Source organism: Cheilinus undulatus, linkage group 11 (assembly GCF_018320785.1).
Source record: "Cheilinus undulatus linkage group 11, ASM1832078v1, whole genome shotgun sequence".
Classification (NCBI taxonomy): Eukaryota; Metazoa; Chordata; class Actinopteri; order Labriformes; family Labridae; genus Cheilinus; species Cheilinus undulatus.
Window position 1 is genome coordinate 49,064,222 of NC_054875.1, and position 17,160 is coordinate 49,081,381.

A 17,160-nucleotide genomic window follows, 5' to 3' on the forward strand; every position below is an offset into this window, starting at 1 on the left:
CACTACACTATGTCTTTGCCCATGTACTATACAATGTCATTTTTTCACATATCATACTGTGTTGTTTTTTCACACACTATACTGTCTTTTTTTCCACATACTAGACTATGTCATTTTTCCACATACTATACTGTCGTTTTTTCACATATACCATACTACGTAGTTTTCTCACATTCTATACTATGTCATTTTTTTCACATACTATACAATGTGGGGGTTTTTTTACACACTTTACTATGTCTTTTTTTCACATACTATACCATGTCGTTTTTTTCACATACTGTACTTTGCTGTTTTTCACATAACATACTATGTTGTTTTATTCACACACTATACTCTGTCCATTTTTCACATATACAATACTATGTCATTTTTTTACACATTAAACTATGTTGTTTTTTTACATACTTTATTATGTCATTTTGCCACATACTATACTATGTCATTTTTTTACTGTTCTTTTTGCACATAACTACCCTGTTTTTTTCTTATATCATTCTGTTTTTTTCACATACTATACTATGTTTTTTTTTCACATTCTAAACTTTTTTCACAAACTATACTGTCGTTTTCCACATACTATACTATGTCATTTTCCACATACTATACTGTCATTTTTTCACATACTATACTGTGACGTTTTTTCACATATCAAACTATGTTGTTTTTTTCACACACTATACTATGTCGTTGTCCACGTACTATACAATGTTGTTTTTTCACATATCATACTATGTTGTTTTTTTCACATACTATACTATGTCATTTTTTTACTGTTCTTTTTGCACATAACTACGCTGTTTTTTTCTTATATCATTCTGTTTTTTTCACATACTATACTATGTTGTTTTTTCACATTCTAAACTATTTTCACAAACTATACTGTTGTTTTCCACATACTATACTATGTCATTTTCCACATACTATACTATGTCATTTTTTCACATACTATACTATGACATTTTTTCACATATCATACTATGTTGTTTTTTTCACACACTATACTATGTCGTTGTCCACGTACTATACAATGTTGTTTTTTCACTTATCATACTATGTTGTTTTATTCACACACTATACTGTGTCTGTTTCTCACAGATACTATACGATGTCATTTTTACATACTATACTATGCCGTTTTTTTCACATACTATACTATGTCATTATTAATGTTTTTTCACATACTATACTGTCATTTTTACTATGTTCTTCTTGCACAAGCTACACTATGTTTTTTATATCATTCTGTTTTTTTTCACACACTATACTATGCCGTTTTTTCACGTACTAAACTTTTTCAGAAACTATACTGTTGTTTTCCACATACTATACTATGTCATTTTCCACATACTATGTCATTTTTTCACATACTATACTATGATGTTTTTTCACATATCATACTATGTTGTTTTTTTCACATACTATACTATGTCATTTTTTTACTGTTCTTTTTGCACATAACTACGCTGTTTTTTTCTTATATCATTCTGTGTTTTTTTCACATACTATACTATGGTTTTTTCACATTCTAAACTTTTTTCACAAACTATACTGTCGTTTTCCACATACTATACTATGTCATTTTCCACATCCTATACTATGTCATTTTTTCACATACTATACTATGACGTTTTTTCACATATCATAATATGTTGTTTTTTTCACACACTATACTATGTCATTGTCCACATACTATACAATGTTGTTTTTTCACATAGCATACTATGTTGTTTTATTCACACACTATACTGTCTGTTTCTCACAGATACTATACTGTCATTTTTACATACTATACTATGCCGTTTTTTTCACATACTATACTATGTCATTATTAATGTTTTTTCACATACTATACTGTCATTTTTACTATGTTCTTCTTGCACAAGCTACGCTATGTTTTTATATCATTCTGGTTTTTTCACATACTATACTATGCTTTTTTTATGTACTAAACTTTTTCACAAACTATACTGTTGTTTTCCACATACTATATTATGTCATTTTCCACATACTATGTCATTTTTTCACATACTATACTATGATGTTTTTTCACATATCATACTATGTTGTTTTTTCCACATACTATACTATGTCATTTTTTTACTGTTCTTTTTGCACATAACTACACTGTTTTTTTTCTTATATCATTCTGTGTTTTTTTCACATACTATACTATGTTGTTTTTTCACATTCTAAACTTTTTTCACAAACTATACTGTCGTTTTCCACATACTATACTATGTCATTTTCCACATCCTATACAATGTCATTTTTTCACATACTATACTATGACGTTTTTTCACATATCATAATATGTTGTTTTTTTCACACACTATACTATGTCATTGTTCACATACTATACAATGTTGTTTTTTCACATAGCATACTATGTTGTTTTATTCACACACTATACTGTGTCTGTTTCTCACAGATACTATACTGTCATTTTTACATACTATACTATGCCGTTTTTTTCACATACTATACTATGTCATTATTAATGTTTTTTCACATACTATACTGTCATTTTTACTATGTTCTTCTTGCACAAGCTACGCTATGTTTTTATATCATCTGGTTTTTTCACATACTATACTATGCTTTTTTCATGTACTAAACTTTTTCACAAACTATACTGTTGTTTTCCACATACTATATTATGTCATTTTCCACATACTATGTCAATTTTTCACATACTATACTATGATGTTTTTTCACATATCATACTATGTTGTTTTTTTCACATACTATACTATGTCATTTTTTTACTGTTCTTTTTGCACATAACTACGCTGTTTTCTTCTTATATCATTCTGTGTTTTTTCCCATACTATACTATGTTGTTTTTTCACATTCTAAACTTTTTTCACAAACTATACTGTCGTTTTCCACATACTATACTATGTCATTTTCCACATACTATACTATGTCATTTTTTCACATACTATACTATGACGTTTTTTCACATATCATACTATGTTGTTTTTTTCACACACTATACTGTGTCTGTTTCTCACAGATACTATACGATGTCATTTTTACATAATATACTATGCCGTTTTTTTCACATACTATACTATGTCATTAATAATGTTTTTTCACATACTATACTGTCATTTTTACTATGTTCTTCTTGCACAAGCTACGCTATGTTTTTATACCATTCTGGTTTTTTCACATACTATAGTATGCTGTTTTTTCACATACTAAACTTTTTCACAAACTATACTGTTATTTTCCACACATTTTACTGTCATTTTCACATACTATACTATTTCATTTTTCACATACTATACTATGACGTTTTTTCACATATCATACTCTGTTGTTTTATTCACACACTATACTATGTCATATTCCATGTACAATACTATGTCATTTTTTTACATACTATACTATGCCATTTTTTTAATATACTAGACTATGTCATTTGTTGACATGTACCATACTATTTAGTTTTTCTACATTTTATACTGTTTTCACATACTATACTATGCCATTTTTTTCACATACTATACTGTCGTTTTTTCACATTCTACACTATATCGTTTTTTTACAAACAGTATAGTTTGTGGTTTTGCCACATACTATACTATGCAGTTATTAATGATGTTTTTTCACATACTTTACAATGTCATTTTTTCTATGTTCTTTTTGCACATACAACACTATGTGTTTTTTCTTATATCATTGTTTTTTTCACATACTGTACTGTCATTTTAAAAAAAAAAAAAATTTTTTCACAAACTATACTGTCGTTTTCCACATACTATACTATGTTGTTTTCCACATACTATACTATGACGTTTTTCACATATTATACTATGACGTTTATTCACACACAATAATATGTCATTTTCCACATACTATACAATGTTGTTTTTTCACATACTATACTATGTCATTTTCCACAAACTATACTATGTCATTTTTTCACATACTATACTATGACGTTTTTTCACATATCAAACATGTTGTTTTTTTCACACACTACACTATGTCGTTGTCCACGTACTATACAATTTTGTTTTTTCACATATCATACTATGTTGTTTTATTCACACACTATACTGTGTCTGTTTCTCACAGATACTATACTATGTCATTTTTACATACTATACTATGGCTTTTTTTTCACATACTATACTATGTCATTATTAATGTTTTTTCACATACTATACTGTCATTTTTACTATGTTCTTCTTGCACAAACTACGCTATGTTTTTATATCATTATGGTTTTTTTCACATATTATACTATGCCGTTTTTTCACGTACTAAACTTTTTCACAAACTATATTGTTGTTTTCCAAATATTATGTTATGTCATTTTCCACATACTGTCATTTTTTCACATACTATACTATGACGTTTTTTTCACATATCATACTATGTTGTTTTTTTCACATACTATACTATGTCGTTTTTTTACTGTTCTTTTTGCACATAACTACGCTGTTTTTTTCTTATATCATTCTGTGTTTTTTTCACATACTATACTATGTTGTTTTTTCACATTCTAAACTATTTTCTCAAACTATACTGTTGTTTTCCACATACTATACTATGTCATTTTCCACATACTATGTCATTTTTTCACATACTATACTATGACGTTTTTTCACATATCATACTATGTTGTTTTTTTCACATACTATACTATGTCATTTTTTTTACTGTTCTTTTTGCACATAACTACGCTGTTTTTTTCTTATATCATTCTGTTTTTTTCACATACTATACTATGTTTTTTTTTCACATTCTAAACTTTTTTCACAAACTATACTGTCGTTTTCCACATACTATACTATGTCATTTTCCACATACTATACTGTCATTTTTTCACATACTATACTATGACGTTTTTTCACATATCATACTATGTTGTTTTTTTCACACACTATACTATGTTATTGTCCACATACTATACAATGTTGTTTTTTCACATAGCATACTATGTTGTTTTATTCACACACTATACTGTGTCTGTTTCTCACAGATACTATACTGTCATTTTTACATACTATACTATGCCGTTTTTTTCACATACTATACTATGTCATTATTAATGTTTTTTCACATACTATACTGTCATTTTTACTATGTTCTTCTTGCACAAGCTACGCTATATTTTTATATCATTCTGGTTTTTTCACATACTATACTATGCTTTTTTCATGTACTAAACTTTTTCACAAACTATACTGTTGTTTTCCACATACTATATTATGTCATTTTCCACATACTGTCATTTTTTCACATACTATACTATGACGTTTTTTCACATATCATACTATGTTGTTTTTTTCACATACTATACTATGTCATTTTTTTACTGTTCTTTTTGCACATAACTACGCTGTTTTTTTCTTATATCATTCTGTGTTTTTTTCACATACTATACTATGTTGTTTTTTCACATTCTAAACTTTTTTCACAAACTATACTGTCGTTTTCCACATACTATACTATGTCATTTTCCACATACTATACTATGTCATTTTTTCACATACTATACTATGACGTTTTTTCACATATCATACTATGTGGTTTTTTTCACACACTATACTGTGTCTGTTTCTCACAGATACTATACGATGTCATTTTTACATACTATACTATGCCGTTTTTTTCACATACTATACTATGTCATTATTAATGTTTTTTCACATACTATACTGTCATTTTTACTATGTTCTTCTTGCACAAGCTACGCTATGTTTTTATACCATTCTGGTTTTTTCACATACTATAGTATGCCGTTTTTTCACGTACTAAACTTTTTCACAAACTATACTGTTTTTTTTCCACACATTGTACTGTCATTATCACATACTATACTATTTCATTTTTCACATACTATACTATGACGTTTTTTCACCTATCATACTATGTTGTTTTTTTCACACACTATACTATGTCATTTTCCATGTACTATACTGTCATTTTTTCACATACTATACTATGCCATTTTTTTCATATACTAGACTGTCATTTGTTGACATGTACCATACTATTTAGTTTTTCTACATTTTATACTGTGTTCACATGCTATACTATGCCACTTTTTTCACATACTATACTGTCGTTTTTTCACATTCTACACTATATCGTTTTTTTACAAACAGTATAGTTTGTCGTTTTGCCACATACTATACTATGCAGTTATTAATGATGTTTTTTCACATACTATACAATGTCATTTTTTCTATGTTCTTTTTGCACATACTACACTATGTGTTTTTTCTTATATCATTGTTTTTTTCACATACTGTACTGTCATTTTCCACATACTATCCTATTACAAAATAAATTTTTTTCACAAACTATTCTGTCGTTTTCCACATACTATACTATGTTGTTTTCCACATACTATACTATGATGTTTTTTCACATATTATACTATGTGTTTTTATTCACACACAATACTATGTCATTTTCCACATACTATACAATGTTGTTTTTTCACATTATAAACTATGTCCTTTTTTCACATACTATACTATGTCATTTTTACTGTTCTTTTTGCACATACAACACTATGTGTTTTTTTTTATATAATTGCTTTTTCACATACTGTACTGTTGTTTTTTCACATACTAAACTTTTTTCACAAACTATACTGTCGTTTTGCCACATACTATACTATGTTGTCTTCCACATACTATAGTCATTTTTTCACATACTATACTATGACATTTTTTCACATATCATACTATGTTGTTTTATTCACACACTATACTACGTCGTTGTCCACGTCTATACAATGTTGTTTTTCACATACTATACTATGTCATTTTCCATGTACTATACAATGTCAGTTTTTCATACTATACTATGCCATTTTTTCACATACTAGACTATGTCGTTTGTTGACATGTACCATACTATTTAGTTTTTCTACATTTTATACTGTTTTCACATATTATACTATGCCGTTTTTTTCACATACTATACTGTTGTTTTTTTCACATTATGTACTATGTCCTTTTTTTCAAATACTACACTATGTCGTGTTTTCACATTCTACACTATTTTGTTTTTTTACAAACCATACTGTCGTTTTACCACATACTATACTATGTAGTTATTAATGATGTTTTTTCACATACTATACAATGTCATTTTTACTTTGTTTCTTTTTGCACATACTACACTGTGTTTTTTCTTATATCATTGTTTTTTGTCATTTTTTCACATACTAAACTTTTTTCACAAACTATACTGTCTTTTTCCACATACTATACTATGTCGTTTTCCACATACTATACTATGACGTTTTTTCACAGATCATACTATGTGTTTTTATTCACACACTATACTATGTCATTTTCCATGTACTGTCATTTTTTCATATACTGTGCCATTTTTCAAATACTAGACTATGTCGTTTTTTTTATGTAGTTTTTTTTAGTAGTTTCTATACTGTCGTTTCTTCACATACTACACTGTCATTTTGTTACATTCTATACTATTTCGTTTATTCACATACTACACTATGTCGTTTTTTTCCACATACTAAACTATGTTGTTTGTTGACATGTACCATACTATTTAGTTTTTCTACATTTTATACTGTTTTCGCATACTATACTATGCCATTTTTTTCACATACTATACTGTTGTTTTTTCACATCATATACTATGTCCTTTTTTCACATACTATACTGTCGTTTTTTCACATTCTACACTATATCGTTTTTTTACAAACAGTATAGTTTGTCGTTTTGCCACATACTATACTATGCAGTTATTAATGATGTTTTTTCACATACTATACAATGTCATTTTTTCTATGTTCTTTTTGCACATACTACACTATGTGTTTTTTCTTATATCATTGTTTTTTTCACATACTGTACTGTCATTTTCCACATACTATCCTATTACAAAATAAATTTTTTTCACAAACTATTCTGTCGTTTTCCACATACTATACTATGTTGTTTTCCACATACTATACTATGATGTTTTTTCACATATTATACTGTGTTTTTATTCACACACAATACTATGTCATTTTCCACATACTATACAATGTTGTTTTTTCACATTATAAACTATGTCCTTTTTTCACATACTATACTATGTCATTTTTACTGTTCTTTTTGCACATACAACACTATGTGTTTTTTTTTATATAATTGCTTTTTCACATACTGTACTGTTGTTTTTTCACATACTAAACTTTTTTCACAAACTATACTGTCGTTTTGCCACATACTATACTATGTTGTCTTCCACATACTATAGTCATTTTTTCACATACTATACTATGACATTTTTTCACATATCATACTATGTTGTTTTATTCACACACTATACTACGTCGTTGTCCACGTCTATACAATGTTGTTTTTCACATACTATACTATGTCATTTTCCATGTACTATACAATGTCAGTTTTTCATACTATACTATGCCATTTTTTCACATACTAGACTATGTCGTTTGTTGACATGTACCATACTATTTAGTTTTTCTACATTTTATACTGTTTTCACATATTATACTATGCCGTTTTTTTCACATACTATACTGTTGTTTTTTTCACATTATGTACTATGTCCTTTTTTTCAAATACTACACTATGTCGTGTTTTCACATTCTACACTATTTTGTTTTTTTACAAACCATACTGTCGTTTTACCACATACTATACTATGTAGTTATTAATGATGTTTTTTCACATACTATACAATGTCATTTTTACTTTGTTTCTTTTTGCACATACTACACTGTGTTTTTTCTTATATCATTGTTTTTTGTCATTTTTTCACATACTAAACTTTTTTCACAAACTATACTGTCTTTTTCCACATACTATACTATGTCGTTTTCCACATACTATACTATGACGTTTTTTCACAGATCATACTATGTGTTTTTATTCACACACTATACTATGTCATTTTCCATGTACTGTCATTTTTTCATATACTGTGCCATTTTTCAAATACTAGACTATGTCGTTTTTTTTATGTAGTTTTTTTTAGTAGTTTCTATACTGTCGTTTCTTCACATACTACACTGTCATTTTGTTACATTCTATACTATTTCGTTTATTCACATACTACACTATGTCGTTTTTTTCCACATACTAAACTATGTTGTTTGTTGACATGTACCATACTATTTAGTTTTTCTACATTTTATACTGTTTTCGCATACTATACTATGCCATTTTTTTCACATACTATACTGTTGTTTTTTCACATCATATACTATGTCCTTTTTTCACATACTACACTATGTTGTTTTTTCACACACTATACTATGTCATTTTTCACGTACTATACAATGTCAGTTTCTTCACATACTACACTATGTCGTTTTTTCACATTCTACACTATTTCGTTTTTTTACAAACTATACTGTCGTTTTGCCACATACTATCCTATGTAGTTATTAATGATGTTTTTTCACATACTATACTATGTCATTTTTACTATGTTCTTTTTGCACATACTACACTATGTGTTTTTTCTTATATCATTGTTTTTTTCACATACTGTACTGTCGTTTTTTTCACATACTAAACTTTTTCACAAACTGTACTGTTGTTTTCCACATACTATACTATGTTGTTTTCCACATACTATACTGTCGCTTTTTCACATACTATACTATGACGTTTTTTCACATCATACTATGTTGTTTTATTCATACACTATACTATGTCATTGTCCACGTCTATACAATGTTGTTTTTTCACATATGATACTATGTTGTTTTATTCACACACTATACTATGTCATATTCCATGTACTATACTATGTCATTTTTTCACATACTATACTATGCCTTTTTTTCACATACTAGACTATGTCATTTGTTGACATGTACCACACTATTTAGTTTTTCTACATTTTATACTGTTTTCACATACTATACTATGCCATTTTTTCACATACTATACTGTTGTTTTTTCACATTATATACTATGTCCTTTTTTCACATACTACACTATGTTGTTTTTTCACATTCTACACTATTTCGTTTTTGCACATACAATGCCATGTCATTTTCTTCACATACTATACTATGTCCTTTTTCACATACTACACTCTGTCGTTTTTTCACACCCTATACTTTGTCATTTTTTCACATACTATACTATTTTGGTTTTTCACATACTATACTATGTCGTTTTTCACATATACCGTAATATGTAGTTTTTTCACATTCTATACTGTGGTTTTTTTCATTCTATACTATGTCATTTTTTTCACACACTTTACTATGTTGTTTTTTCACATACTAAACTGCTGTTTTTTTCACATACTGTTCTATGTGTTTTTTCACATATGATTCTGTGTTGTTTTTTGCATACTATACTATGTCGTTTTTCACAAATAAAACTGTTATTTTTTCACTTACTGTATTTTGTCATTTTCCACATACTATACTATGTTGTTTTATTCACATACTATACTATGTTGTTTTCGACATACTATACTATGTTGTTTTTTTCACATACTATACCATATTGTTTTTTCACATACTTATACTGTGGTTTTTCCACATATTAAAGTACTATGTTGTTTTTGCACATACTATGCTATGTTGTTTTTTCTTATATTATTTTGTGTTTTTTTCACATACTTTACTATGTTGTTTTTAACATAATATATTGTGTTGTTTTACCCAAACTGTACTGTCATTTTCCACATACAATACTAGGTCGTTTTCCACATACTATACTATGTCGTTTTCTTCATACTGTACCATGTTGTTCTTTTACATACTATACTATGTCGTTTTCCACTTACTATACTATGTTGTTTTTTCACATACTGTCATTTTCCCATACTATTTTATGTAGTTTTCCACATAGTAGAGTATGTTGTTTTTTCACATACTATATACTGTCATTTTTTCACATACTATATACTATGTTGTTTTTTCACATGCCATACCATGTTGTTTTTCCACATACTATACTTTGTCCTTTTCCACATACTATCCTATTTCATTTTCCTCATACTATACTATGTTGTTTTTTCACATACTAACTTTTGTTTTCCACATACTATACTATGTTGTTTTCACATACTACACTATGTTGTTTTCCACATACTATACTATGTTGTTTTCAACATACTTTACTATGTTGTTTTCTACATACTATACTATGTTGTTTTCCAAATATTATACTATGTTGTTTTCACATACAATACTATGTCGTTTTTTTCACATACTATACTGTCATTTTCCACATACTATACTATGTTGTTTTTTTGCATGCTAAACTGTCGTTTTCCACATACTATACTATGGTATTTTCCACATACTATACTACATTGTTTTTTCACATACTATACTATGTTGTTTTTTCACATACTATACTATGGTATTTTCCACATACTATACTACATTGTTTTTTCACATACTATACTATGTTGTTTTTTCACATACTATACAGTCGTTTTCCACTTACTGTACTACGTTGTTTTCAAATACTATACTGTCATTTTTTTTACATACAAAACTGTCATTTTACTACATATTATACTGTCATTTTTTCACATACTTTATTATGTTGTTTTTTCACATACTACACTGTCATTTTCACATGCTATACTATGTTGTTTTTTCACATCCTATACTGTTGTTTTTCTACATACTATACTGTTGTTTTTTCACATACTATACTACATTTTTTCACACAATATACTATGTCATTTTTTTACATACTCTACTGTTGTTTTTTCACATACTTTTCTAAATTTTCATTTTTATTCTCTTTTTGTTTTTTTTTTGTTTTTCTTTTACGTATTTAACATATTTTTTTCTGTTTTTCTTCCTTTAAGTTCTGTGTAATACATGACAGTTGTACTTAATGCTTTTGGTCCATTCACTTTTTTTCTTTTTACTTTTAAGAAATCCAGGCAGTTGCCTAACTGTGATGTAAATATTCTTCATATTTTTTTTTTTTTAATAATAGCACATAGCATGTGACGTTGTTGATTAGTGTATAGCATGTGACATTATGGAACATTCAGCTGTGACCTTCTCTACAGTATCAGAGAACAAAAGTATTTCTGCACCTGTTAATCATCAGAAACCCTGCTGTAATTCCACACTATGGCACATCATTCAAATCTTTACTGGGAAACTCTACACTGTGTGTCTTACATACCGTAGACCCAGGCAACTACTATGCATTCCCAGAATGCTTGCCACAACAGAGTCATTCCACTGGCCGAGTAGTAGTCAAACAACTGGAAGACATACATCCCTCCCTGCAGAGAGAGAGGCCAGAGTTTAAGAAGAAATGTGTGCAGATTAGTACAGTTTAGTGTCTGTTTGACACACATTAAAGATATTCATCAGCTCCTTTAACATTCATAATTTCATTCCAATTCTTATACATACTGATATTTTATTTTGAATAAAATCAGGCAGTTTAAAACCAACCTGTGTCACCATGGAGAGGTCAATCACAAAGCACACTAAACAGCATATCGCCACAGCTATCTCCCTTTTGTAGCGATGGACTTGCTTGCCAGGAAACAGATCCAAAATTCCAGTAACGAAACCCTCCACACCAACAAACTGAAGGCAAACAGAGAGAGAGGAAAGGTGAGAACAAGTCGTCTATTAAAAACACACAGAGACTCTCCTGGGAAATATTTATAAGAAACACATTTTTCAATGAAACACCAGAGAAAAATCTATACAACAGTAAAGTATCTTCATCATCAATCTTCATTTATATTCAGGCGGTTACCCTCATTTATGATAAGGTCACTACCTGAGGCAATGAAGACAGACAATTAAGCATTACAAATCTAAAACCAGCAAAATGAAGGATAATTAAGCAGTTAGATATAAAAATGAGCAATAAAATAAAAGCGTGTGAAAGGACACTAAAATGCACACAAAAAAAATAAGCAAGCACAGGGATAAATTAAGTAGAAAATATATAAAACACAGAATATCTATAACACGTAAAATTTCCAAAGGCTTTCATTAGAACTGTACTGATTTCAAGTGGGGCTAAATGATTTGCAAAAATAATAAATAATTGTGATTATTTTCCCCAGTATTGCGATTGTGGTTTAATATCCAATTATTTTTAGGTTTCCCATACTACATATTTTTCAGTAAATACAAGCAATAAACCATTCTTTAATATAACCTAAACACTATTGTATAGAATACATTGGGCAAAATGATTTAGAACAAATATGTAATTACAATTATTTTGGCTAATATTGCAAATTTGATATCAGTTGCTATATTAAAAGGGATGAACATTTTTATGTCAGTCTCATTCTGTTAAGAAAAACATATACATAAGTAGGATTGTCTTTTCTAAAAAAAAAAAAAACTTGAATGTTTGCATAATATGCATAAAATCTCTTCTGCAAAAGAAGTATTAAATTGGTATTTTCACACATTTCAAATTAAAGAAATATTGCAGCTGTTGTGATTTGCAAACTGCAGCAGGACATATCGGGTTTAATCTAATTTGCGATTAAGTGCCCAGCCCTAATTTAAAGGAGATAATTTATCTGCAGGAGTCAGATGCAGAAAAAGCAAATGGTACTCCATGTATAAGTCCACCAATAGAACTTTAAATACAGTACATAGAACCTTCCAGACAAATTCAACTGCAAGTCAAAGTTTTTTTTTTTTTTAAAGGGAGTGGGAAAATTGATTGACAAAAAGACTAATGCAGACCAAAATTCATCCCCAACCACAGACATAGCCATCACAGTCATTTAGTAATGATAATGCCTGCACATTAGATCAGTAGAAATGCATTAGCATTAGCCCCCTGGCTAACATTTGCCAGCTGCTCCCTGCCTGTTGAGCTTATTCTGCTGATTCAATAATATAGTCTGTGGTACATTCTGGCATGGATACACTGCCCAACAATACTTTTACAGTTGAGTTCAATGGCCCTGCCTATTACTTTAAGAAACAGAAAAAAACAGCTGATATTTTAAGGAGACAGGGTTTACATTTCAAAAGAGTAAAATCAGGATTACAGCTCTGGTGGAGTAACTTTGGCTGGGCGTGTTAATATCAAAAGTTTAAACCATTCACTTTTCATATAAACAAATATGTTCCATGCTTACTGAAGAATATTCTGGAGATGTTCCAACATTTAGAGACAGCCTTATATTTACTTGACCACCATTTATTCATTTTTATTCATTTATTCATTGGTGCTAGTAAGGCATACAGTTCTTCTCAGCCGATGCAAACATCTTATCCTGTTCATTTTCTGCTTGTTGGAAAATTCTTCTACACCAAGGATGAAAATGGAGAGTTAGTTACCTGACTATCAAGTCCCAGAAGTAGCAGCATGAAGAAGAAGAGTGCTGCCCAGAGCGGGGCCACGGGCATCAGACTGACCGCCATCGGGTACGCAATGAAGGCCAGACCTGGACCTGAAACACAAACACATCACAGCCAAATGTTAGAATATTTAAACTCATGACTGATGTTAGAGCTGCTGCTCACTGTTTGGTTTATTCTTCTTTGTTCACATGTAGACTTCAACACTGGCATACTCTTATCCTAATGTCTGTTTTAGAGCTGCTTCATTCTTAGAACCTACAACCCCATTTCCAAAAAAGTTGGGGTGCTGTGTAAAATGTAAATAAAAACAGAAGCCAATGATTGTTAAATCTCATGAACCCATATTTGATTCACAACAGAACAGAAACAACATATCGGATGTTGAAGCTGCGACATTTCACCATTATGAAAAGTGTTAGCTCATTTTGAATTGTAGTAAAATGTCTCAGTTTAACATCTGATATGTCGTTTTGGTTCTATTGTGAATCAAATATGATTAGCAAACCATTGTATTCTGTCTTTATTTACATTTACACAGCGCCCCAACTTTTTTGGAATTGCAGTTGTATATCATACAGAATTGCAGGAACCCATAGGGCCTTATTGTATGTTAGGTGCAAAGCATCTTGGCATGCAGCCCAGATGTCTTTGCTCTTCTTTAGTCACTGATGCAGTGCTCATTTTTACTCTCTGCTGTCCTGTTAGCACCCAGGGGGGTGAGCATGTCTTTAAATGAGGAACAGTCGGGAGCAAAGCTGGAGCTGCTGGGTTCAATAAAGGATGGATATTACACCCATCTGTTTGGTCAGTCTGCTGGTCCTAGCTGGCCTCTCTTGCAGGTGAGAACATTTAGAAGTAAAAAAGCAAGGTCGTCTGCAGGTTGAAGATCTAGCAGGTAGAGATGTCTCTGGTCTCGTCTCAGGTGGACTTTCCTTTTGATGGCAAATGGAGGAGTACCGAGGGAGATGATTCATCCCTGGCATACACCAGATTCCAGTTCTTTTAGAACCGCTTTTTTTAAAACTTGTCTTGTTTTCCTGTCTGCTGCATGCAGGCTCTCATTCATAGCTGCTGCACCAACTGAACAACGTTGTGTAAATAAAAACCGAATCAATGAATAGATTAATGGCTCTAGCTCATGTGTGTTTACTTTGGAGGGATTTGAATTTTTCTCTGCTTTAACTTGGAGGATTTCCTGCTACCTGAGAATGACGAGGCAGTCAGTGTTCACAGAGAAGATCAGACTATTTCAGTGAGAAAGCATCTAAACTCTGAGCTGCAGATCGCCCCTGTGCTGACTCATCAGATTAACAGTGCATTACAAAGATGTACGTTCTGTTCTTCTGCTGTGTTTGGCTGTGGTTTTCAGAGCTGAGTCACATGTCAGGAGGTGAAAGTTCCCAGTTAAATAATCCTCCAGTTAATGCTGCACACACTAAAGGATGCTAAGACTTTAAACCAGTGTGAACGTGTCGCACAGGATTCACTAAATTGGATTTGCATTTGTTCTTTTTGCAGCGAGATTAAAATAAAAAGATTGATGTTCTCATGCTGCAGCTGCTGCTTTTATTTCACTGACACACAAACACAAAACCCATCTAATCTTTGTTTGATAAAAACAATATCGGCCTGCTGAGGCTGCTTTATAAGACGGATTATTGGAGGTAGAGACTGGTCATTGAGAAGAGAAACAGAAACGAAGCGTGTGTCGGAGCGCTGCAGCACGCTGCCTTCTGTGGAGAGACTAAATATAACCCAGCATGTGTGTCTGTGTGATGTCAGATCATGTGCTTCACAGCTATTAATAAACATACAGTCTGCTAATGACTGTACAAGTCAAACACTCAGTCCTCTGGTTTCATTCAGACCTGTAGGCTCTTATTTAAACAGCAAACACAAGAAGGAGCTGAAGAAGACAGATCACTCATTCTAGATCAAGTAGGAATTAAATTATAGATACAAAATACTCCACAAGAAGATGATTGCATTAAATTTTTACCTGACTAATGCACAAAAAATGAGTGCCTGCAGTGTTTTTACATGCTGATTGGATGTTTTACTCTTTTATTGATTTTATTAATCAACCATGGTCAGTATAATTTGGCTTTATTGGCCAAAGAAAGAGAAAAAAAAACCTCAAAGTGAAAACAGATTCCTACAAAGTAATGTAAACTAAATAAAAATACGTCATGTAAAATAAGTGGCTGCACAAATATTCACCCCCTTTTACTCCATTCTTTTTTGCTAAACTGCGGCATGCATGATGCTGCTGAGAAGCATCCCCACATCATGGTGCTGCTGAGAAGCATCTTTACAGCACGATGCTGCTGAGAAGCATCCTTACAGCAGGATGCTGCTGAGAAGCCTCCCAACATCATGGTGCTGCTGAGAAGCATCCCCACAGCATGATGCTGCCACCACCATGCTCCACGGTGTGTTTGTGGTGATGTCAGTGTTTGGCATCTTGTCTGATGGTCAAAAAGCTCCATTCTGGTCTCATCAGACCAAAGAACTTTCCTCCTCTCGACCATGGAGTCTCCCACAGTCCTTTGGGTGAACTCTAGTCCAGATTGAATCTGAGTTTTCTTCAACAGTGTCTTTCTCTTTGCCACTCTCCCATAAAGCTCTGACTGGTGAAGAACCGGGCCAACAGTTGTTGTCTGCAGAGTCTCTCCCATCTCAGCTGCTGAAGCTTGGAACTCCTTCAGAGTAGTCATAGGGGTCTTGGTGTCCTCTCTCACTAGTCTCCTTCTTGCACGCTCAGTTTGTGAGGACGGTCTGATCTAGGCAGATTTACACATGTGACATATTCCTTCATTTCTTCATGATGGATTCAACTGAAC

At 30.9% G+C, this 17,160-nt stretch overlaps 1 protein-coding gene across 1 annotated transcript in view; it reads right to left on the reverse strand.

The window, feature by feature from the left end:
- The window catches only part of slc6a8 (solute carrier family 6 member 8), an 85,002-nt gene that overhangs the window by 16,313 nt on the left and 51,529 nt on the right, over positions 1-17,160 (reverse strand). The window contains exons 9-11 of the mRNA XM_041799635.1: positions 14,294-14,406; positions 12,422-12,559; positions 12,144-12,246 (exon numbers count right to left, since the gene is read on the reverse strand). Of these exons, the coding sequence (XP_041655569.1) occupies positions 12,144-12,246; positions 12,422-12,559; positions 14,294-14,406 (354 nt within the window). The remainder of the gene's footprint in view (positions 1-12,143; positions 12,247-12,421; positions 12,560-14,293; positions 14,407-17,160) is intronic.